Genomic DNA, 25,911 nt, shown 5'->3' with positions numbered 1-25,911 from the left:
GGCAACTATTCTAGCTACCTATATTGGAGGCACCCACCTAGCTAACCTGTACTGGGGGCAGCTACCTATCTAACCTATGCGGTGGGCACCTACCTATCAAGCCTACACCGGGGGCACCTACCTGTCTAACCTGTACTGGGGGCACCTACCTGTCTAACCTGTACTGGGGGCACCTACCTGTCTAACCTGTACTGGGGGCACCTACCTATCTAGCCTATACTGGGGGCACCTACCTATTATTATTATTATTTATTTATAAAGCACCAACATATTCCGTGGCGCTGTACAATGTAAGAAAACAAACAAGGGATACATAATGATACAGACAATGATATACATCAAATATAAACACTGATACAAGATACAGCACTGCTGATTACAATTTGATTTAACATGATGACTAAAATGTATAAATGTCTAACAGTGTGCAAGCAATTAAATTAATAACAGTCCATGACACAAAAGGGTGTCCTATCCAACGTATACTGGGGGCACCTACCTATCTAACCTATATTGGGGGCACCAACCTATCTAACCTATACTGCGGGCACCTACCTAGCTAACCTATACTGGGGGAGCCTACCTAGCTAGCCTATACTGGTGGCAACTGTACTGGCTACCTATATTGGAGGCACCTACCTAACTAACCTTTACTGGGGCACCTACCTAGCTAACCTATACTGGGGGAGCCTACCTATCTAACCTATGCTGGAGGCAACTATTCTGGCTACCTATATTGTAGGCACCCACCTAATTAACCTTTACTGGGGCACCTGCCTATCTAACCTATACCAGTGGCACCTGACTATCTAACCTATACTGGTGGCAACTATACTGGCTACCTATGTTGGAGGAACCTACCTAATTAACCTATACTGGGGGCACCTACCTATCTAACCTATGCTGGGGCAACTATTCTGGCTACCTGTATTGGAGGCACCCACCTATCTAACCTGTACTGGGGGAACTTTCCTATCTAACCTATAGCTGGGGCGCCTGCCTATCTAACCTATACTGAGGGCAACTATACTGGCTACCTATTCTGGAAGCACCTACCTGGCTAACATATACTGGGGACAATTATACTGGGGCACCTATGCCCGGCTACCTATACTGGGGGACCTATAGCTGGCCACCTATACTGGGGCACCTATGTCTGGCTACCTATACTGTGGGGACCTATAGCTGATTACCTATACTGAGTGCAACTAGACCTGGCACCTATACCTGGCTTTATGGCGGGGGGGGGGGGGGGGCGTGTGCGCAGAATTTTTACTCCCTCGTCCTGGGTGCATTTTAGCCTAGAAACGGCCCTGACCAAAATCGCCAGAAAACACTCATGAAATTGCTTACAAATCGCAAAAACGCCAGTGATTGCGAGTGCCATTTCCGACTTGTAGTGGTTTCCAGGCCTGAGAGTAAAACGGTGTGACTTGTACTGTGGAAACACAGTCAGTTTAAAATGTATTCTAATCAGCCACATTAAACACATGCTGCTATTGCTACTCACAATCCACTGAACAGCACAATTTATATATCATATATATTTATATATCATCAATGCTGTCATGCTATATTTACTATATTTATTGCACAGTCTATGTTCCTGTTTTGGGGTTGTTGTTTTTTTGTTTTTTTTTAAAGAAAATAGTTTTTGCATGAATCTGGACATCTTCAGATATTATATAATGATGACAACATTGTATTGCGAGTTCTGTTATTTATGAATGCACTTTGCATTAAATGACACAATGTATTTATTGCAGTTGTGTTGTACACAAAAAAACTTGATGCAGACAATGATGCTTTAAATGCATATAAATATATATGACTACTGGGTACCATTATTCCCTGCTGTACAGAAGCAATCATGTGACTCGCACAGGATGAGCTGCACATGCGTACTGGGCTCTCAGCTGCCATCAGCACAGGAATAACAAAGGCTTGAGCAGCTGTGCCCGTGACAGCCAGAGACAACCATCACCTCGGAGACTGGGCTGTACATATTTATCAGAGAAGTGTGGCCCCCAGACAGAGACAGCCTTCATCTGGAAGAGACTGCAAAATACAGAAAGCATCCATCATTTGAGATATATTCAAGAAATTCCTTGACAGCTGCTACCTGAAAAAGAATCCTGAGACAGTTGCCAGCGACAGCGTGAGACATCTATATACAGCATCCTTTTTACTACAGAGGCGATAATCGTCTCTTTTCTACTGCACCTGCCTGCCCTTCCCAAGCTCTGTCCCTCTCTCCCACACACAGTGACAGCAGCATCCTAGGTCCTCAGCCATCCCCCCCACCCTTATCTTTCCTGTTCCCCTTTCATTTCTGCTCATTCTCAGCCATCCTCCTCCCATATTTGTCTGTGATTGGACCTGTTCCTTTTGTCTGACATTCCATATCTGTCTATATAATTTTATCACAGCTACACTATCTACCGGTATCTATCTACCAGTATCTATCTATCTATCTATCTATCTATCTATCTATCTATCTATCTATCTATCTTCTATTTGTCTGTTCCCTCGAAGCAAAAAGCTTCTATTGAAATTCAGCTACAAAAATAATCGAGCATGCAGATAAACATATCCTGAGACTCCCAAAGGCAAAGATATCTATTAAAGAACCATCCATTATCCATATACACTCAGGCAATTATTTCTGTCTTGCTGTGGCAGATTGCACTGAACACATTAGAAGATGTGAGTATACAAAACAGTGTGTTGTCCAAATGTGTTTGCCTGCTTGTATTAAATATACCTTGCTGTGTACTGCATGATATGTATGTACTGTACTATTGGGGGAGCTGTGTTTTATATAAGGTCTATTTATCTGTTTTGTTTTGTTTGTTTGTTTTTTTCTTCTTTTTTTTTATCCAGTATCAGTTCTGAATTTTCTTTCATCAACATATTCTACAAGAGTGAAACTAGTTGAAACATATTGGTGGACAGATTATGGCAATTTGCAATACAATTCTGATAGTATTTTATTGGTAATTCATACCAGGCTAAAAGCCTTGTATATGTGGGCAAAGCCAGTAGTTGACCAAAGTAGGAACTGGCCAGACATTTCTCAAAATGGCCATTTGTTGTGCAACATCATCAGCCAAAGTTCAACATTGGCCAGTTAATGGGCAAAATGGCTTTCCTGGCATTTCACTATTTGCCTGGTGTCGTGTCACATCTTGGACATAACATAATCTGGAGAGGTGGGAAGGTTAGGGTTCGGTAGTGTTAGGCAAAGGAGAGGGGAGGTTCATTTTAAGCAGAGGAGAGGGGAGGTGTGTGTTAGACAGGGGAAAATGGAGATTAGTGTTAGGCACCACAGAGGTGAAAGTTAGTGTAAGCAACAGAAGAGGGGAAGTTTGAATTTGGCAGAGGAGATGGGAGGTTAATTTTAAAGTGCACCTGTGACATTGTAAAAAAGATACTAACCTTAGGAGAGGGAAGCCTCTGGAACCTAATGAGGCTTACACCGTCCCCCAATCCAGCACTAGCTCCCCCAAACAAGCAGCATCAATAATATTTACATTGCACCTGCAATAATATTTACATTGCACCTTCCTGTGTAGGCCCAGTAGTAGCTTTCTGCTCGGGCTTCGGTGGAAATAGCCAAGACTGTTCGGGCCCGCTCTACTGAGGCTTCCCTCCCCCGAGGTAAGTATCCCCTAGGGGCACTTTTTTCCCTTTGGGTACACTTTAAGCAGAGAAGAGGTGAGCTTAGTGTTGAGTAGAGTAGAGATTAGTGTTAGGCACTAGAGGTGAAGAGTTGTGTTAGGCATAGACCTGCAGGTAGCACATTAGAAAGAAAATACTTTTTTGCCACCTCACCAGTCAAGGTACGGATGTATTCTCTTACATCTGACCTTGGCAACTTCCCACATTGGCCAGCCAATTTAGGAACTGGCCACATTTCTGGCTTTGGCCACAACATATACACCAGTTGAAGAAGGAACTTTCTGCAAGATGGCATTACCTTTCTGTTTATAGTGGAACTCTGGCCAAAACTTCATTATTTAGAACTGGATAGGCTATGTAGAGTTTTTATGGGGTTTGAGATCTACTATTTTTTCTGAACAGTCACCAAAAACAGGCAGTGGAGTGAAATGCCTACAATCAAGACACACATATTCATCACAACATTTTAAAAACATAAAAAATGGCACAATACCTGTGAGATAAGTTTGCCTATGTGGCTATTAAAGGGCACATGAACTGAGAGTGATACAGAGGCTGCCATATTTTATTATTATTATTATTTAGTATTTATATAGCGCCAACATCTTCCGTAGCACTGTACAGAGTATATTGTCTTGTCACTAACTGTCCCTTGGAGGAGCTCACAATCTAGTCCCTACCATAGTCATATGTCTATGTATGTAGCGTGTAGTCTAGGGCCAATTGTTAGGGGGAAGCCAATTAACTTGTCTGTATGTTTTTGGATTGTGGGAGGAAACCAGAGTGCCCGGAGGAAACCCATAAAGACATGGGGAAAACGTATGAACTCCTTGCAGATGTTGATCTGGCTGGGATTCAAACCGCCAACCACTACACCACTGTGCTGCCAACTTTTAACCCTCCTGGCGGTCTATTAAATACCGCCAGGGGGCAGCGCTGCCATTTTTTTAATTTTTTTTTTTTAAATCATGTAGCGAGCCTAGGGCTCGCTACATGATAGCCGCTGCTCAGCGGCATCCCCCCAGCCCCTCCGATCGCCTCAGGCGATAGGCGATCAGGAAATCTCGTTCAAAGAACGGGATTTCCTGGAGGGCTTCCCCCGTCGCCATGGCGACAGGGCGGGATGACGTCACCAACGTCATGGACGTCATAACGTCTAAGGGAGACCCGATCAACCCCTTAGTGCTGCCTGGCGCTGATAGGCCAGGCAGCGCAGGGGTCTGGGGGGGGGGGCTCTGCGGCAGCGCGGATAGTGGCGAATTGGCGCGGGGCGGCGGCAATCGGTGTGTTGACGCAGCTAGCAAAGTGCTAGCTGCGTTCAGCAAAAAAAAAATTATGCAGATCGGCCCAGCAAGGCCTGAGAAAACCTCCTGCGCGGCTTCCCTGAACTACGTTCGGGGTTACCGCCAGGAAGGTTAAACAATGCTCATTGCCTGTCTGTCCTGCTGATTCACTGCCTCTAGTACTTTTAGCCATAGACCCGAAACAAACATGCAGATCAGATGTTACTGACTGAAGTCTGACTGGATTAGCCCCATGCTTGTTTCAGGTGCGATTCTGGCACTATTGATGTATGAATGATCAGTAGGATGCCAGGCAACTAGTACTGGTTAAAAGGAAGTAAATATGGCAGCCTTCATATCCCTCTCAGTTCAGGTATGCGTTAAAGAAAACCTATAATAAAGAAAATTTCCCCTAGGGGTACTACCTCTGGAGGTCAAAGCCTTTGGATACTAGTGAGGCTTCCGCCATCCTCCTAAGCGTTCCAGCGCTGGCAGCCCCCAGACAGCACACATGTAAATATTTACCATCTGCGCTCCTGCGTAGTAGCCACTTTCCGATGGGCTCTGGCGGAAATAGCCGAGCTCGATCAGGTCCACTATACTGCGCAGGCAACCCGGACCTGCTTATTTCATTTTGCTTTCTGTGCTTTTGGGTCCCAATAAAATACAGCTGACCTATGTTTTTCCTAAGGCCGGTTTCACACTGCATATTGGCGGTAGTGGTGTGGTGCAGTCTGGGGACCTCACCACACCGCCAAAAACAGGCCATCGGGGATTACCGCATTAGTATACGATAATTCCCGTCTGGCAGCAAGCCAAGCAGGAAGTGATGCTCACTTCCTGTGGCTGAATCGATGACGTGCGTGGAAGCATATTGCTAAAATCCGCTTCTACACATGCCCATCACGTAAAGCTTGTGGTGGTCATTTTAAAAAACATGCATTGCCATAGACTTACATGAATTCTGTTCTACCACACCCTCGCCCCAGGTCGCGGAAGGAGCCGCAAGGTGACGTAGGTATGCACCAGTGTTAGATAGGGTACTTCCGGCGCAGCGCACTGCACCGCATGCAATGTGAACTACCCCCTAGGCTTTCATTGCCGTAGTTTTAGGTTGTGGCAAAATGCTGCACTGCACACTATCTGGATCTAATCCTTAGCCTAACCTTGGCAATGATAGCCAAGCTCCAGTGCTCATTAAAATTAGAGATGGCCCGAACAGCTTGCCGGCGAACGGTATTCTGCAAACTTCCACAGTGCGCATTTGCGGCAAACATTTGGGGTGTTTGACCTGCCCCCATCATTGAGCTAAACTTTTACCTCCTTACCTCACAGTCAGCAGACACATGGCAGCCAATCAGATAGCACCCCTCCCTGGCTCCCCCATCTCACTATCAAAAAGCAGTTGCAGTGGCCATATTGGATTCATTCTCTGCTTGCTGCTGACTGTTACTGAGAGCAGGGTCAGACTTGCTGCAGATAGGTAGGGAAAGCATTAGTTAGGCCTGTGTTCTTGTTCCTCACTTGCTGTGAAAGCACCCCTAACAGTCCTTTTGAGGGCTAGCACATCGGTCTCCTCTGATTTTTTTTGTGTGTGTGACACTCCACAGCCCCCTGACACCCAGAGCTGTGTGCACACTACTGCTGTTGCTTCATTAAGTTGCAGGCACAGAACCACTCCAGTGCATTATTATTTCACTGTATTCTGATAGTACTATTGCATTCCTCTGTGTGTGACACTCCACAGCCCACTGACACCCAGAGCTGTGCATAATGTGATTTCTGCCCTTTAGGAATTAAAACCCGTCTTTGTGTCAACTCCGTAATTTTTGGTGGGACTTTGGGCATGGATCCCCCTCTGGCATGCCACAGGGGGTCCAGGTGTTAGACCCCTCGAAACAACTTTTCCATCACTTTTGTGGCCAGAAACAGTCTTCGTAGGTTTTAAGATTCGCCTGCCCATTGAAGTCTATGGTGGTTCGCTAGAGCCGCCTGTTCGCGAACATTTCTGGAAGTTCACATTCGCCGTTTGCGAACGGAAAATTTGATGTTTGCGACATCTCTTTTTAAAATACCTAAGACCAATATCTGGAGCTTGGCTATGTACCGTAATAGCCGAAACGTGATGCCAATATCTGGAGCTTGCTCATATATTGCCTGAGCACTGGTGCTTGTTAAATTACCTAAAACTGATATCTGGAGCTTGGTTATATATTAGCTGAGCCCCAGTGCCCGTTTTTGTATTTGCTCTGTAGCTGCTTCCTGGCTCCCAATTTAATACTTGCTACAATTTAATATAGTACTTGCACAATTGAATCTGATTTGTCACACGGTCGGGTATATTCACCAAAGTAGAGCAAAGCTGGCATGTGACAGACAGTGCACAGTAATTTTTCCTATGTTTTAGCAAGTAATGTAACATGCATTGCGCACACGTTGCTGGTCTCACACGCGCTGCGCAAATAGTGTAAAGCATGTTATAGGAACAACATGTGTTATGTACATAATGCAACTTGCACTTTGTGTGCACTGCTTTACATGTGCAAACATTGGCAAAATTGCTGTGTGCTGTGTGCATAGACTGCACTGTCTAATGTTCCCATCTATTTATTGTGGTTCACAGCGGAATTGCAATGTATGGTTGCCCATAAATTTCAGAAAATTCACTGCAATTCCCATTCATCATAATGAGAACGGGAATCACAGCCACATCATCAAAAACCGCGTAGTCACACAAGTGCCGTGTGTTGCACAGCCACCAGCTAATCCTGATGTGATCACAAGGTGAAGGAAGGGCCTAAGGTGGTGCACCGAGCCATGTCACTCTGTGAACAACCCTACCGACATATTTAAAATATGCTTTGTAAGTTCTATTGTGAAAAGTGTTATTTTTTGGTTAGCAATGTTACCATTACCATCATTTTCACAACCTCAGAGGACATTTGCTATGAAAAATGGTTCCTTTTATTCTCTAAAACTCATTGTAGTGGAAACAGGATTATGCCATTAGCAGAAGGGGGGACTTCAGCTGATTACAACAATTTTTAATATTTGAAAGTTACAGAGCATTTGTAAAGATGTGAAATCACAACAGCACTTATGCATAAATGCCCCTGTTATTACATATCTTTACAAATACGCTGAATCTTTAAGGAAAGATTCTCCAATCTTATAACTTTTATTAGCGGTGTCATGATACAGCATATTGGTCCAGCACAACATTTCGAACCACAAATTCATTGTCAGGTGTTTGACCATGTGGTGAAAAATATTCAGCTATATAGTCAATGAAATGAAAAACACACCCACACCAGAAATTGGGGGGTGGGCACAAGCTTAACACACATATTAACCCTTTCAGATCAAAGAACAGCAAACCTACAGACGCCATATGAGACTCCTCGTTAAGGTGACTGCGTCTCCAGCCTGTCCATCCACCAGGCCTCTCGCCTCAGCAAAGCAATCTTGTGTTCTCTTCCTTCATGACACTGCATTACCTCCAATACCTGCCATCATAGTGAACTGGCATTATGGCCATATACAATAAAATGTTTGCTGTTCTTTAATCTGAAAGAGTTAAGTGCTTGAGAAGCTTGATGGACTTCTAATTATTTTCTGTGACTCCCCGCATGAATTTATTGTCACCTGAGGCCCGTGCGATTACACTCTTTGCTTGATTGAACATTTTACAGATTGCCATGCTATGATTGCTTTATGTCTGACTAGGTAATATTCTTTGCACTACAACTGCATTTTTTCTTACTCATACGTCATGAGACTTCACCCTGAGTTGTAAATTGTGCTGACCCATTTTTGCCTCACTAAAACTAAATACACACTTGTGAACATCTTGGCCAAAAATCTAAACTGTGTACAGTTGTTTCCCATCCTCACTGCCCTACCCTGTAGTGGTCTGCCTGGATGTATCTGTCTTGTGCAAGGCCTGTTGTTAACTGCAGGAAGTTCAAACAAAGTTTCCACAGCAGGGTGCCACAGATGCTGCTTACTTGTCCTCTCTCTACAGCAGAATATGCTGCTGAGACGTGAGCCAAACACTGGGTGAGATTTGTTAAAACCAGTGCAAAAAACAAAAATGAACAAAACTGGTTCAAATATAAATCAGACATCCAGGTCAAGGATTCTGATTCTTTAATTAGCTTAGTACTTCCTTTCTTGAAAGAGCAGTAGGGTATTGTACCGTGTTAGCCATCAGTAAAAGCAAGAAGTTTTAAATCAGGATGATACCATTTATTGGCTAACTACAAATGAATAAGAATGAACAAGCTTTCGGCCTTGCAGCCTTCGTCAGGTTTACATCCTGTTAGTTTGCAAGCTGGTGGTACAGACAGCTTATATACATGCAACATCAAAAGGGAAAACAGATATTTTTTAAGCATAAATACATCATGAAGATGCCTTAATACAAACAGACCATCTAAATGGGGTAAGATAAGGATCCTTGTTTACTCTTGAAAGAGAGAGAGAGAGAAAAAGAGAGAGAAATGTAGCCCATACAGTCATGTGGGAAACATTTGTGCTTATTGCCAATAGCAACAAGTTATATTGCTGTTCCATTAATTTCCAAATCCGCACTGTGCTGTATGCACGTAACTACTGTACGGTAAACTGTATACGTGAAGACAGCGCCCATAAAGTTTAGCTGGAATTACATAAACTATGTAACAGACCAAATCCATGCTGTACAAGTAATGCATACATTGACTGTATAATGTGAGTTATGCTAATTGTGTAACAAGTATTTCTTGTTTGTTTTATGTGCACTATGTGTGCAAATTATTGATTTAACATATATATAGGACTCTCGAGGCAAAGCAATACATTTCTCTTTACATATCTGGAGCTTCTTCCAGCCCCTAGAAGTCCTTTGGGACCCTAGCTGCAGCTCCAGTCCGCCCCGGTGTCTAGAGCTGGTCCTCTCATGAAGCAAGTTTGTCTCAGGCATCAAAAAGTCTAGAACCGGTCCTGTTGGTGCCCCGCTGGCCACCTGTAAGTGGGTCAGCGCTTCTGCTCATGCCACCAACGCACCCACATAATCGGACAGGACAGTATGTGCCCGGTGACGTGGACTAGTGTGCGCATCCACGCATGCACAGAAGCACCGAACCGCCGATGGGTCTACGATACTTACAGGCAACCAGCAGGACATCGGGGAGGACCGGAGCTGCGGCGAGGGACCCAAAGAACTTCTAGGGGCTGAAAGAAGCCCCAGGTAAGTAAACAGAGATTTATTGCTCCACCCCAGGAGTCCTTTAAGTGTGTACAGCCCAATAAGAAAATCTACAGATTATAAATAAGAAAACAGTTAGTAGGAAAGTCCTTATTATTAATAATTATAAATATCTGTACATACATTCAGCCTAATTATTCACATTTTAACACAGGTTTGTTTTATATTTACATGCAGATATAACTAATGATGAGATTTTGCCTGGTGTTTATTTCCTATTTATATGTTTAAAATATTCGACCTCCATGTATTATGTACGCCTGTGTCTCTTTCCATCTGTAATGTGAGCCAGTGTCTCTTTCCATCTGTAATGTGAGCCAGTGTCACTTTCCATCTGATTACTTCAGTGTATGCGAGCATGGGCCAGATATATGAAAGGCAATTTTGCCATGCGCAGGCAGTGCACGGCAATTTTACCAGCTCTAATGACAGGGAGCACAGTCCATTACTGTATTCGCAAATACGCGTGTTGCTATGGTAAGGTGCTTTATGTCATGCATTCCCATAGCAACGTGCATGATATCTCGTTATCATACATGGCTCTAATAGAGTAACGGGCATGGCTCTTCTGACACTAGGACCCATATGCAATTAACTTTTTCTCTTAAGTTTTATGGATCAGGTAGCCGCCAAAACCGCTGCTCTCTGCTACTCCTGTGGGCCGCAATGGCCCACTTTTGTGACCTCTGGGTCCAGACACTGGAAAAAGAGAGATCTCTCTCTCACAACGTGCAGGGAGTCGAGGGAGTGGCAGGGGGCATAGCTAGTGAGAGCGAGATGCCCAATGGCAGCTCTGTGAAGCCTGTAGGAAGGTCCCTGATGTGCGTTTTAAACAGGGAATCCCTCTCCTCTATTTATCCTCCAAGGTAAAGAAAAATATTGTCGCTAATTTCGAGAGGCTATAGCGCGGCTGTGGGGGGCAGAGAGCGGCAGTGTGGGGACACAGAGGCATGTCATGAGGCAGAGAACATGCCTCTGTGTCCCATCTGACCCCCAAGGAACCGCCTCTGGTTCTCTTTAAGCCACCAGCAAGCAATAAAATATTCAAAATAATTTTTAGTGCTCTTTCACCTACTTTTTGGTACTTTTTTAATTACAAAATGCTTAAAAGTTATTTTAAAAAGAAGTTGAAAAATTATCTCCAAGTAGAAAACTCACTTGCACATGCGTTTTTCTTGAGTTTTGTGTGCGTTTTAATGCGTTTGCGGTTCGCATATATAAATCGCATATGCGTTTTGCATGCTTTTTTTAATGTGTTTTATGCAAAACACTAGGGAGTCAACAAGAAGCAGAAATACATCATCACCTTGTTTAAAATAAGAAATTATGTAAAAACGCATGCAAAACGCATACAAAAAGCACTAAAACGCAATACCTCTGAGTCACCATTGACTTTCATTATGTACGTTTTTTATGCGTTTTTGAAAAATATGCAACAAAACCAGCATTTTTAAAAATGTACATTGCAGAACGCAAGCATTTTTTTATGCGGTACATTGTCTTGCATTATGTGCATTTTCACTGCGTTTTCGGCAACGCTAGCGTTTCTACCTAGTGTGTTCCCAGCCTGAATATGTCGCATATACCATATCAGCCAGTCATGTTCCTTGTTTCATTTTCAAAGAAGCCTTGCAAAAATGACAGTTGGAAACTGATAGGTTGCTATGGGAACAAGAACAGTTTTCATTAGAACATGTCATTCACTCGAACCTGAGTCTATTTATAAAAGTAAGGGGGCTTTTAGGACCATTGTAGTCCCTTACACACTCCAATGAGTTCTGGGTCACCATGAGCTTGCTGGTTAGTCTGTGCCTCTCGGATTCACAAGCCCTACTCCATAGAGCCAAATTAATCCATGCCATGCACTGATGAGGATCAAACAGTCCGAAACAGTCTGTATGCATGTTGGATTATTATGGCTCTGTACAAATTAACAAGCTGACACATCATTGCAATCCAGCGGTTCTGGAGGTGTGTTTAGCTTCTAAGGGTACAATGGTTAATTTGCATATATTCAGCAGTGTTGCTCTGGGAGACATCTCAAGCTCACTCCAACCTGAATTATCGCAAATTCTTTCTGTTTTAGGAAAGCAAACTTTTGTTTTTCTTAACATCTTAGTAAGGGGGCTTTTAGGACCATTGTAGTCCCTTACACACTCCAATGAGTTCTGGGTCACCATGAGCTTGCTGGTTAGTCTGTGCCTCTCGGATTCACAAGCCCTACTCCATAGAGCCAAATTAATCCATGCCATGCACTGATGAGGATCAAACAGTCCGAAACAGTCTGTATGCATGTTGGATTATTATGGCTCTGTACAAATTAACAAGCTGACACATCATTGCAATCCAGCGGTTTTGGAGGTGTGTTTAGCTTCTAAGGGTACAATGGTTAATTTGCATATATTCAGCAGTGTTGCTCTGGGAGACATCTCAAGCTCACTCCAACCTGAATTATCGCAAATTCTTTCTGTTTTAGGAAAGCAAACTTTTGTTTTTATTTATAAAAAGTTATAAAGGGAAAAAGTCCAAATTCTTCTGACATATTGTACATTCAGAGAGACACCTCCTCTACCCGTGACTAGATACAAGTCAGTCATTTCAAATATAAATAAATAATAAAAAAAAAAACTTCAAGCCACAAAGAATGAAATTAGCAGGCAAGGTCCTTTTAGCAATTATTACATCTGTACATGCAACTTACTATTTGGCACAAGGACACTCATGTCTGTAGTGGTATCCATCAGTGAACATAACACATTCATGAACTAGCTATGAATGAACTAGCATACAGTTACTGTGTGTGTTATTTTGACAGCTGAGGCGTAGCTAGGGCTTTCAGCGCCCAGGGACAAAGACTATTAATGCGCCCCCTAAGGTCAAGGCTGCGCCGCGCAAAAAAGGGGAGTGGCCTGTAGTATCCATCAGTGAACATAACACATTCATGAACTAGCTATGAATGAACTAGCATACAGTTACTGTGTGTGTTATTTTGACAGCTGAGGCGTAGCTAGGGCTTTCAGCGCCCAGGGACAAAGACTATTAATGCGCCCCCTAAGGTCAAGGCTGCGCCGCGCAAAAAGGGGAGTGGCCATGTACTAAATGTGGGCGTGGTTATGGGTGGAGCCAGATGTACAGGAAGTTAGCAGTAGTGTAAGCAGACCTGCCAAGCAAGCTGTTGGGTGAAGATACTTCTCCATTAAACATATTGTACTAATAAGCAATAACAGTAAACCAAATAATAGAAAAAAAGCTAAATAAGGGCAGAAAAGTACTATATTGGTTTCAATGATGTGGGGTGCCAGGCAGACTCGGAGGGCTTTTATATACATTTTTACCTGGTGGAGAATTTATTTGCATGCTCTCACCTGATGCCCCGTGGAGACACAAAGATAAAGCTCAACCTATCACCACATGGCACATACCCCCCACCTACTGACCCCCTCCTTCACATCATATATACCTAAATTAAATATAGATCGATAGACCCCACCCTTGACTTCATATATACCTTCATACATACATATCATCATGTCATATATACCTTCTTACTCCTCCACCTCCTCCCAATCAACTATACCCAACCTTGCTTCCTGCACATATCATTGATACATATCAATGTATGAAGGTATATATGAAGGTACCAGGGTGGGTCTCTCTCTCTATCTAGGGGAGTCAGTATGTCTCCTATAAACAATTTATGGAATCTGCAGGAAGGTTGGGTATAGTTGATTGGGAGGAGGTGGAGGGGTAAGAAGGAGGTATATATGACATGATGATATGTATGTATGTCATTAACACCTTCTTAATCCCCCCCACCTCCTCCAATCAACTATACCCAACCTTCCTGCAACATGTTGTTCCATAAACTGTTTATAGGAATAGGAGACTGATTCTACCCAATCGCTGCTCTCCCCCAGCAGTGAATCCCCCCCCCCCCCAGGCTCACACTCACCCATCCTACCTCTGCCAGGCTTCCTCTCTCTCAGTGAGCCTCACCGTCAAAGCGTCAATATGCCTAACAGGCTCTGGTCCTCCTCCGCCTGGCACTGGCAGCCCTGGGCTGGCTGATGTAAATAAATCATCGTCCCCGTCCGGCTCCACGCGCTGTCTTCGACTCCACCTTTCTTCTTCCCTCCACCTGCCTGCCTCGTGACTCACCCTTCGGCAGCGAATAGGATGGGGCTGGCTGGAGGCGCCTCGGTCTCTCTCTGCCGCTCTGCGCAGCGTTCCACTGCTACGGACGCTGCGCGGCGGTGCAGCGATGACGTTTGACGTCACTGACTGTGGAGACACGGCCCGACGCCGCTGGAGGCGAAAATAATACATTTAAAGAAAAAAAATAGGACACTGCAGCTGGGCACCCTTGAAGACCCGGCGCTCGGGGGCACTTGTCCTACCCCGACCCCCCCAAGCTGCGCGTCTGTTTGACAGCAGTAGAGTATTATACTGTGTTGCATTGTGGGACGTCACTGTGATGCATTTTCCTGCCTCGTGAGGTGCGAGTGGGTCTTGAAAAGATGTTCGATAATTTATGACATCCTTTCAAAGCTCTCTTTGGTTGTTCCGTTGTAATTAAGGCACCTAAATGACATTTATTTGCTGCAAATGATATTTTTTGCATGGTAATTGTATACTGAAAGTGAGAAACAAGCTGTCCATTTCTCTCACAGTTTAACTGCTTTACTATGTTTAACCTCAAGCAAATCTGTCACAAACTAAGGCAGACAGTGGTCATATGATGACAAAATACACAGCCAAAGTGTTTTCTTTTGTGAAAACTGCAAGTCAACACTCAGTGGTTCCAGAGATTTCTTGAAAATGAAAGTGAAAGTAAAGTGAGTTGAGTTCCAGAGTTTCCCCTATTCATTGTGGGTGATACAACTACATGTGATTCTGATTTTCTACGTGTGATTCTGATACAACTACATGTGATTCTGATTTTTTTATATGATCCGATTTTTTATTCTAATTAAAAAAAGTACTGCATGCTGCTACTTTTTTCATTGGAATCAAAAATCGGATGGTATAAAAAAAATCGGAATCGCATGTAATGTGCAAGAGGCCTAAAGCCACCCACAATACTAAAACCATGTACACATTTAGAGTGAACCTGAAGGGGAAATAAGTGCCCCCAAATGCGTACTTACCCTCCCCCATCTTGCTGTTCCAGGGCTGGGACTCCGTGGACGAGGGCTTGTCAATGGAACTCGTCCGCACTGCGCAGGTACAGACAAATTGCTCCTGTACACTAGTGAGGAGCCAAATAGGCTCAGCTTTTTCCACCAAGCCCAAGCAGTAGGTCCTTGCAACTGCATAGGTGCAAGTCATCCTGCGCAATGCTGACGCTCCCAGTGCTGGATCAGTGGTCAGGATGAGGACTTGGACCTCTGGAGGATCCTCTGAAGTATGTAACTTTTTGTCCTGTGGATCTCACAGGTTTGCGTTAACAGTTTTATTACCCCAAACCAACTTTCATGATTGTTGTGAGGTAGGGTGTGCAGTAAGTGTACATGAAAAAAGGCGCTTGGAAAAAAGGGGGTACAGGGGCTTGCTGTTAGTAGAATGTCGCAGCGATATTTGCGGCAATGAGAGTAAACTTGGACAGCTGCAATTTGCATAGCAGCAAGACTCAGCACCTGCTATTCCATTGGCATCTCCCTGCGCCCACATTTCCTCCCATTGCCACAAATAGCAGCTTTTACAATGGGAACCTATGGCGGCACCCTTTTTTTTCCCTGTTCTGGTGTAATGAACCTCATACAGGCATGTCTGGTCATCTTTTGTTCACCATTAATATTATGTATTTATATAGTGCTGACGTCTTCTGTAGCACCTTACAGAGTCCTTAACCATTAGGATTGCCATATTAAAAGAATGCCAGTTTGCCACTTATGTAATGGTAATTTAGTGAATTCAAACTTTTATCTCCACATCGCTCACGTTGTCATATGTGGCTTACAAAACCTCCACCAACACCATTCAGTGATACACTCACCAAATGGGATGGGCCATTATTAGAGTGGTCTCTGCTCGCATGTGGGGCCTTAACTGGGCTCCCCTCACCTCTCCATCAGACCCTCTCAGTCTTCCTGCAGATATCTTCTCATATACTGTATACTGATCAGTACAATACCTCAGAATAATCATAATAAACCATCATTGCGCAACATTGCCTTAAAATCAATCGTGTTTATTCATATATTGCACTCAAGTTTCTTTGATGTTTCACAGAGCTTTTTCAGTGAATTTAGTGAAGACCGCTAGATTTGTAAAGTGATACTCAGCCTTATTGCATCTTTATAGCTTACTAAAGAGGTTTTACCATATTGAAGGTAGAGATCACCACAGCTTATACTGGAGAACAGGGGTGTTTGTTTCAAAAAACCTCTTTACCAAATTGCCAGAAATCGTCTTGAGATGTAGTGCTAGTCAATGGTCTGCATACTGCTTGCTGCCTTTTATGGCAAGAAGCAACAGCTGTGGTTGGCAATCCCTTACCGTGTTCAAGTGAATGGAGCCAGTTTCGAGTAATTACCATACCCTGATCACCCCTTGTGATTTATTAATTCTATAAGTGGGGATCATGTTTAATAAAAAAAAAAAAAAAAAAAAAAAGTATTATTTTACACTTTTAATAGAGGCCCTTACCCCCCTATAAAATTCACATTTATTTTAGAAGTAAATAGCTCACCAAAAGCTTTGATACTAGATTTTGCACTGCAGTCATTCTCTGATTTGTTTATTTCAATGATATGCTCCATTTGAAGGGTGTACTTTAAGTTCACATTCTTTCATGAGTAAAAACATGGCTGTGAGCACCTCTGCTGTCTGAAAACTGACACTCTAATACAGGGTTCCCCAAACATTTTTGGTTGAGGGCCGGGTTAACATACTTCAGACTGCTGGGGGGCCAGAGTATACATAAAATGATGTAGAAGTATTAGCGGGCCTGACAGTGAAACATACCCAGGTGACAACCTGCAGTCCAATTGTACAACAGTGTCACCTGATGTGGACTTTGATTGGAAACCAGCGAATTATTGCTTTCTGGCTTCCATGTCGATGGCGATGGGTGGTGCCAGCACTGCTATTCTATATGCGGACCAACAATATTTAAAGATGTAGCTGACCGCATCTATAAGTAATACATTTTGTGTGTGAGGGGCCGGTAATAAAGCCTCAGGAGGCCACATTCGGCCTGCAGGCCTTAGTTTGAGGAACACTGCTCTAATATAACTTTTTGCAGCTTTTTTTGCAGCACTTGCCAATCACTGGCAATTGGCAAAGCACTACACCAATGGATCCCTGTGTGGGTGGTCCCACAAGCAGTGTTGCAATCCCGGCACTATCACATATGGCTGCTTGCAGCATTTTGGGAGCGATCCTGGAGTAATCACATCAGTGGCTGCAGTAAAGAATTTGCATTCGCTCCGAGAATGGCTTTGAAATCGCAGCACTTCTGAGATTCCACAAATTTCGAGTTTTTTGCCTCTAAGCGCACGTCCCAGGCCTTATATATAATTTGATTGCAATATTTCATGATTTCATCACATCATATCAGCAAGGCAATACAGTAGAATCTCATTATAGTAAACTGATATAGTAAACCTCTAGATATAGTAAACTCAGTCCTCAGGTCCCAGCATATGTGTCTCTATCCTTATACAATGTATGACCAATTCTGATATAGTAAACTTCTGCTATACCTTGGAGTTTACTATAAAGGGATTCTACTTGTTATAAATGATGTACAGTAGTGTCAAGAGACACCTGCACCTTTACAGTATGACATTTGAAACAGTAGCTGGAAGGTTGTTTGATGGGAAGTGTTTCTTTGGTTTTTCATTATCATCCAATGCTCATTTCTTAATCCCCATTGTTTACATGTCTTCTTTGATATCCTGTTTTTCTTCAGGGGGCAGTGATCTCCTTGATGTGGTGTCCCAGCATGCTGGTGTATTTGATGAGAGGTCTGCTGGTATATGGGGCATTGGACATCCAGCCCTGAAACAGCGACCAGGTGATTCGCTACTTCAGCACAAATGGTGAGTGTCCAGAATTGCATGAACATATCCAAGCTCTGCTGCCATAATTTATTCCAAAAATAACATATGCAGTGTATGGCTATTTGTGTATACTTGCTAAACTTATTTTTAAGTTGATTTTATTTAATTTGTGTTCAAAGGTTTATAAATTAATGTGAGGTTTAATTATTGATTCACCTGGACAAAGCGTTGCAGTGTGATGCTCTGCGCAAAATTTCCAGGTTGCCCCGTCGTAATCACATCTTTCAGCACATGCGCGCTGCACCGCCACCAACAAATTTAAAACCCCTGCGTCGCTCATTGACTTACATGCATTCCGCCACCATTGCATTGCGGCGGTAACACACTGTTGACTTTGTCGCGGGTCAGCGGACGTTCGGGAACTTCCAGCCCAATGCAACACGGTAAGTGTGCTAGGCCCCATTGCCTTGCATTGTTGTTGCATTACCTTGTGGTAAAACAGGGTACCGCAATGCACACTAGGCAAGTGTAAATAGGGCTTCAAGATACCATACGTCTTTTTGACTTTGTCTGGGTAGACTGGAAGAAATTTAAGGCAAAGTACACACTTGCAATTGCTGTCGCTTGGCAGGTTAGTGTGAAACAGCCCCGAGGACTGAGCCACATTTCTGGGCGCTTTGCGACTCTTTCATGCTAAATTTGCATTTTGAAAAAAGCACTCCCTTTGACTTGCACTAGAATCGCAGCAAAATCTCAGCAAAATTTTGAAAAATCGTGGCACAAAATAAATGCAAGTCAGTGGGAGTGCTGTTTTTTTAAAAAAAAACACAGCATGGACGGATTGCAAAGCGCTTAGCAGTGTGGTTCAGCTCTTATTGAATAGGTACTGGCTTCAGACAGAATTCAAACCCCGGTGACCTATTTCAGAGGTAGTGCCCTTAAAGCCAATGGTTACCACTTTAAAAATCAAAAAGTCAGATACTCACCTAAGGAGAGGGAAGGCTCGGTCCTAATGAGCCTTCCCTCTCCTCTCCCGGTGCCCTCGGTGCTGCGCTGGCTCCCCCGTTCGCGTCCACCGCCACAGGGACTTCAGAGGTCTTTGGGAGCACTCGGGCTTCCGAAGACGGGCCGCTCCATACTACGCACGCGCGAGTGCGTCATAGAGGGCGCTTGTGCATGTGTAGTATAGAGCGGCCCGTCTTCGGGAGCCCGAGTGCTCCCGAAGGCTTCCAAAAGCTCCCTTCGGCTGCGGAAGTGGCAGTATTTGACCGAACTGGTCGAATACTGCTACGGGGGATCCTGCACGGGACAGGGCATCGGGAGAGGAGAGGGAAGGCTCATTAGGACCGAGCCTTCCCTCTCCTTAGGTGAGTATCTGACTTTTTGATTTTTAAAGTGGTAAACATTCACTTTATCCGGAACACAATCCAGCCACCAGCACAAATCTGAGTCTTAAGGTAGCCATACATCTAGCGATTCTGATTCAGTCGACAAATCAATCGACTGTATTGGGCGATCGACTTCAGTATAACTGATCGAAAGTTGATAAACTACTGGTCCACAAACTATAAGTGATGTCCTATGCGATTCACCTTCACTTATCGATCTGACCGATATTGAGTCTCCATGCTCTGAAAGCAAAAATTGATTTAGAGTTGATTGAATGACATGTGAACAGTAGCCGATTCCTGTGCAATCAACCGATATCTTACATCCTGCTCGATCGATTAAGCTGGTTGATTCAACATGATAATAATCCAATGGTTGATCGTATAGCCAAATTGCTAGTTGTATGGCCACCTTTACAAACCTTTCAGCTGATCTACTTACAGTATTTGTTCATGAGTTCTGTTACACCTTGGCAACCCTAGTGTTTGGTGATTTTTAAAAAGAAAAAGGATGAATACGCTATAGTGTTAACTTCACTCCAGGATCAGTTCAAAAAAGTGTCCATGCCCGAGGCAATGTGGAGCACCCATGATTAATTCCATCTTCTTCTTCTTTTATTATTAATATTATTAATTATTAAAATTATGCTGAATGTTCAGAGAGATTGAAATAGAAGCTGTAATAATATATACAGTGAAACCTTGGTTTACGAGCATAATTTGTTCTGGAAACATGCTTGTAATCCAAATCACTCTTATATCAAAGCAAATTTCCCCAATAAGAATTCATGGAAACCCAGTTGATTCGTTTCAGAACCCAAAAACAGTTATAGTAAAATAGTAATAATAAAAATGTAAACAAGCCTTTCACTATAACTAACAGAATCATTGCTATATGTTGGCACACCCCAACCTTTTTTTTTTTGTATGTGGCTTTAACAAGGAACTTATTTATCCGATGACAGTTACCTTTGAGGATTTAATGGAAACGTGACTTTGCACAGTCTCTACACTCTTTTTGCTGCAATTTTACAGCAACTTTAATGTAAGTCAATGGAGGCGTTTTTTAAAAAAACGAAAACGACCCACTCTCTGGTGTGTCAGAGCCCTTTGTCTGCTTTACCGAACTGCATTTCAGTAAATCAGCCCCAGTAATAGTGAAGCCATAGGATGACAGTCAGAGAACTAGCCAGCTATATATAAAAAAAAGTTCAATCTATAATTAATAAAGTCCTATCTTCCCAGCCACACGGAACAAATGACTACTGTAAGTAATACTGGTGTTGATTATGCGAGTGCAACACAGTCATGCAGCAATGTATATTTCAGACAAAGAGTGTGTAATTGGAAATCTATAAAATGTGTTTAGCTTCATTCCATCTAATTAGCTAATAAAGTGTGCACTGTGTTCAATAAAAGAAAAAAAGAAAAGAAAAAAAGAAGAGCAAAACAAACTGAAAGCAAGTTTTAATTTGTGGCTCCCCATACTGAAAAAAACAACTCAATGGGTGATCCAAGATGTGATTTTGAAAACATTATATTATAAGTGTTATTTTACCCAGTTGTAGTTACTTAAAGCAAACCTGGAAGACAGTACAGTTCGAAATTGAGATACTTACCTTGAGAGAGGGAAGCCCCTGGATTGTACATAGGCTTCCTCTGTCTCTCTCTCTGTCCCTTCCCTTCGTTCCAGTGCTACGACCCCCAAAAGTTTCATGGAGCTCGCCTGTATTGCGCAGGTGCAGATGGCTCCTGCCTGTGCAGTAGTACCGAGCTGTCGCTCGGACCCTGAGCTGCGCAGTCCGGATGAGCTCTGTCGATGAGCCCTTGTAGAGGAGCTTGCAGGGGTCTCAGGACTGGAATGGCGAGGAGGAGGGTGATTGGGGAAGCCTTTGGACCCCTCCCAAGGTATGTACTCAAACTGGGGTATTTTTTCCCTTCAGGTATACTTTAAACATGTAAGATATATAAGTTTGGCAATAATATACTAAAGCAGTTAAGTGCTCAGTTGCTGGCAGGCAGGGCAGGGATTAGGGCTTCTTCCGCAATGTAGCCGTGTTGCAACAGACAATATAATATCATGGCAACGCCATTATTTTTCAACAGTATGTTTACATCAGTGCATGAGCTGTGCAGTGGTTTCCTTCGGAAGAAACGCGCAGCATATTGTGCTTTAGGGCTTATTTCCACTAGGTGCTGTGGCTGTTTCTGATTTGAATGCGGCACCCCTGCTGCTGCGCAGCCACATCCTGAAACGATTAGCCGCGCCATGCATAGCTACAGGGATTAGAGTGTGCGTTGCAGGAAACTGAAGCACGCAATTTTATGTATTTATCCTGAAGGTGGTAGTCCTAGGTCTTGCCTACGTTGGCACAATTATTATTATGATTTAAAATGTATTTATAAAGCACCAACATAGTACTCAGTACTAGACAATAAATATGGATGCATACAATGTTAACAACAAGGGTTGTCAGAGAGGCAGCACAAGGTTATACAACATAAAACATAGCATAAGGTGGCATTGAGGGTACATGATCATGTGACTTTACAGAGATCCAGCAAAGTTAGGAAATGGGAAGGGAGTCAAGATCAAGAAGAACACACATGGGACAATGGGAGTGTGTGTGTGTGTGAGTGTGTGTGTGTGGGGGGGGGGGGAGGGGAGACCCTTCCAATGGCCTACAATCTATTGGGGAGGGGGGAGTGGCACACTAGGTAGCACAGCAGAATATATGCTCCACTGAGAGAGGGTGGGGGCGGGGTAGGTCATCTTGAGGTGTGTTTTGAAAACTTGGTTGAAGGTGTTGAAGGAAGTGGTGAGTCAGAGGAGAGTTCACAAGAGGACATGCTACAGGAGAGCCTTACTCAGCAAGAACTGATTAGCTAAAAAGGAATAAAAGAACAAGATAATCAGTCTTTATACTGGAGACCTACGTGAACAAACCAAGAACAGGTTATTAAAGATTTCCTGCATTTCTCCTAGTGAAAATAGTAGCCTACAAATCTCCCAATTGGTCCTTGAGGCATTATAGAAAGGCCCACCAGTTCGCTGTATGAACGATCCTGGCACATAACCGCTAATTAGTTCACACTGGTGGGGAGCCTATGGATGTCTTTGTGTTATACCTGAATATCCCTATTTCCATGGTAACAGCTGGGAAGCCCGGAAGTGCATGGACACAGTTATAAAACAGCACATCGTCGCATATTCTGAAAATGAAGTAAAGCTTGTAGCATTAGGCAAAGGAGAGATAGGATAACACGAAAACTGATCAGATTGTGTGGCCCTCAGCTCTTCAGTTGCACCAGGGTTGTAACTCTGTTGCTTTATAAATGTAACAGAAGACAACACAATTGTTACTTGGAAACAATGATATATTGTATGATTAAGAATAACTGTATATGTCATATTTGTTAGGACATTAAGGGACACAACTGGGCAGAGGAAGACTCTGATGGGGAAAATGAATGTGGGGAGTTCCTCTATGGAGTACAGGTAATATCATCTTGTTGCCATTTGTATTTTATAACACAGTTAAAAGTTGAACATAATGGTCAGTTTTATTCTTCTACTTTAGCCTTCTACTGGCTACTGTGACTCTTCCCACAGCTCTTTAATAGTGTGTATATAACCACTTATGCCCTAGTTGAGGAGTATCCCTCACTTTGTCTGACCACTGACCAGCTATGCCACAGAAAGTGAGACACAAAATATCTAAAAAAAACCAACTGACGGCAATAGAAACAGATGCATATTGTAACCTTTCATGCACGCTTGCCTGGCTTTACATTAAAAGAATGTTATTATAATATAAACACCTGACAGATGTCATACCTACACATTCCTATTCAGCATACGAACAATCTACTAAAAATACCTTGGTCATCTACCAAACATACATCTTGAAGGAAACCTGTATAACGAAAATCTGCTCAATAATTTAAATTCCTATAGAAATATGATGTGGACTTGAATTATGTCTGTTTACTTTTTGGCTAGTGTGGGTTTTTGTACATAATTCAAGTTTTAGGCCGCTGTTGCACTTGCCACATTGTGTTGCTTCCACCAAACGCATCTCATCGCAATGGCCGTTTAAGTTAATGGGACATGTTACACTTCCTGCGATATGATGCGCCGGAAGTGACACACAACTGCTGCAGTGTGTTATTGGAAGCAATTAAAGTCAATGGTAATATAAAAATGTACTATTTTTGGTGGTTTGCTTTGTGGTGTGCAGGTGCATATGCAGGTTTTCAGATGTCGTGCTTCCTGTCCAGCAGTATAAATGTGCCATGCTATGATTATTGAGAACCCGAGGTGGGTTCTAAGAATGATATCCGCACACAGAGGCTGGGTCTGCCTATACAGCCCAGCCCCTGTTGCTATGTAGTGTCCCCCCAGGCCCGCCCTGCGCTCTGCTATGCCCCCACAAATCACAGCCGCGCTGTCGACACGCAGCGTGTCGCAGCGGGCTGTGTTTACCTATGTAGTGTCACTCTCACTGCTCCCCCCGCCTATAGGCAGACCCAGCCTCTGTGTGCGGATATAATTCTTAGAACCCACCTCGGGTTCTCTTTAAGGACGGTGCTAAGTACGAAACATGTCAGCAAGTGGTGTTTGGATATTAGCTTGATACGTGCCTGATTCAATAAAGCAATTTTACTTCAAATGACATCATGCGGACTACACTCTCACTATATGGTATTGTGGGTCTGAGCAGCCCGTCCTCCTGCACTTTCAGCTGATTGAGGTCTTGAGCGGAGTACCACCTTATAAATGTGTCTGAAGGGTGAAAATTTTTAAAAGGTAGGTTGCCTCCATCCAAATTCGCTGTCAGCGTAGTTCCATATACTAAAGTGTGTATAATGGTGCCGTATGGCAGCCATTTTACTGCGAGAAAATTGCATTGCAACAAGTGTAAAAGCATCCGTAGTGCATTATTGTACAAATACAAAAGGGGAAATTGAGAGCCCACAATAGTGTAGTATGTTATGGTAATGTAATTGTGAAATACTCAGTTTTGAAGACTTGATTTTGTCAGATTAAAAAAAATAACTGTATTGTATACTGGAGTATACAATAAAGTTCTTGTTTTTGGAATCTGACAATATTGAGTCATCAGTGGGGAGGTCCACCACTACCTGTTTTACCATTTCTCAGTATATGTTAAGATAGCATATACTGATTAGTGTATGTTGACACAGGAAGCCCAATCCGTGCTGCATTTGACTTTATTTAGCCTCTTCACCCCAAGGTGGTTTTTACCCTAACGGACAAGAGTGATTTTCACCTTTCCGTGCTCATCCCTTTCATTTGCCAATAGCTTAATCACTGCTAATCACAATGAAATGATCTATATCTTGTTTTTTCACCACCAATTGGGCTTTTTGGGATTGATATTTTTTTCAGTAATTACTTAATTTTCTATGCATTTTAAAGGGAAATAAAAGGAAAAAATACACTATTTCTCCAATTTCATCTCCTATGGTTTTAATATAAACACTGCTACTGTACATAAAACCCATTTAGCTGCCTATTTGTCCTGGTTATCACAAGATTTTAATTATGTCCCTAGTACAAAGTATGGTGACAATATAGTATTTGAAAATAAAGGTGTATTTTTTTTTTGGGTGGCCTTTTTCTTACGTAAAGACCCTGTAGAAGTACTCCTAGGAGGGAAAATCTCTGGTCTTTCAAAGGCTCAAAAGCGACTGATATTTTATATTTTAACTGCAGTGAAAGCCACCATTGTGGTGACAGTCCTCTCTGCAGTTTGATCGCTTTAGAGCCAGGTTGGGCCAGTATCTATTCTAAGGTTTTTAATGTTATGTTTTTTTTTCCTTTTGAAAAATTCAATAGAAAAATTAAACCGGAAAAAAACAGCTCTAACCCAAAAAATAATGAAATCCGAAAGGCCTTTGAAGCATCAAGACATTGGCCTTGGAACGTTAGCAGCCGATCTGTAAGTCCTATATGAGCCTGGACCTCCATGGATCAGGTTTTTTTTTCAGGACATGACACAGATGCTCAATCAGACTGAAATCTGGGGAATTTGGAGTTTCATGGAAACAGGACTCATTGGAAAAGGCTACCTTCTTCCAGCGGTTTAGTTCTGACACCCACATACCCATTGTAGGCACTTTCACTGGTAGACAGGGGTCAACATGCGTTGTCTGCCAGCAAAAGTTGACTCAAAGCACCAAAATTCGACTCGAATATTGTAATATTGAAGTTTGAAGCTGACTACTAATGAGATGAAATGTGGCCAATTCAGACTAAAGCAGTACAAAAATGTTGACAG

The 25,911-nt window shown here is 43.0% G+C and overlaps 1 protein-coding gene across 2 annotated transcripts in view; it reads left to right on the top strand.

Moving 5' to 3' along the window:
* Positions 1-1,919: 1,919 nt before the first annotated feature.
* PARP6 (poly(ADP-ribose) polymerase family member 6) overlaps positions 1,920-25,911 on the top strand; it is an 88,828-nt gene continuing 64,836 nt past the window's right edge. For both annotated transcript variants that reach the window (XM_068275755.1, XM_068275754.1), the window contains exons 1-3: positions 1,920-2,706; positions 18,128-18,257; positions 23,028-23,105. In XM_068275755.1, coding sequence (XP_068131856.1) covers positions 18,255-18,257; positions 23,028-23,105 — 81 coding nt within the window. In that variant the 5' untranslated portion in view covers positions 1,920-2,706; positions 18,128-18,254. The remainder of the gene's footprint in view (positions 2,707-18,127; positions 18,258-23,027; positions 23,106-25,911) is intronic.

Source organism: Hyperolius riggenbachi, chromosome 3 (assembly GCF_040937935.1).
Source record: "Hyperolius riggenbachi isolate aHypRig1 chromosome 3, aHypRig1.pri, whole genome shotgun sequence".
Lineage (NCBI taxonomy): Eukaryota > Metazoa > Chordata > Amphibia > Anura > Hyperoliidae > Hyperolius > Hyperolius riggenbachi.
The sequence above is the reverse complement of the archived record's forward strand: the minus strand, read 5'-3'. Positions and strand labels throughout refer to the sequence as shown.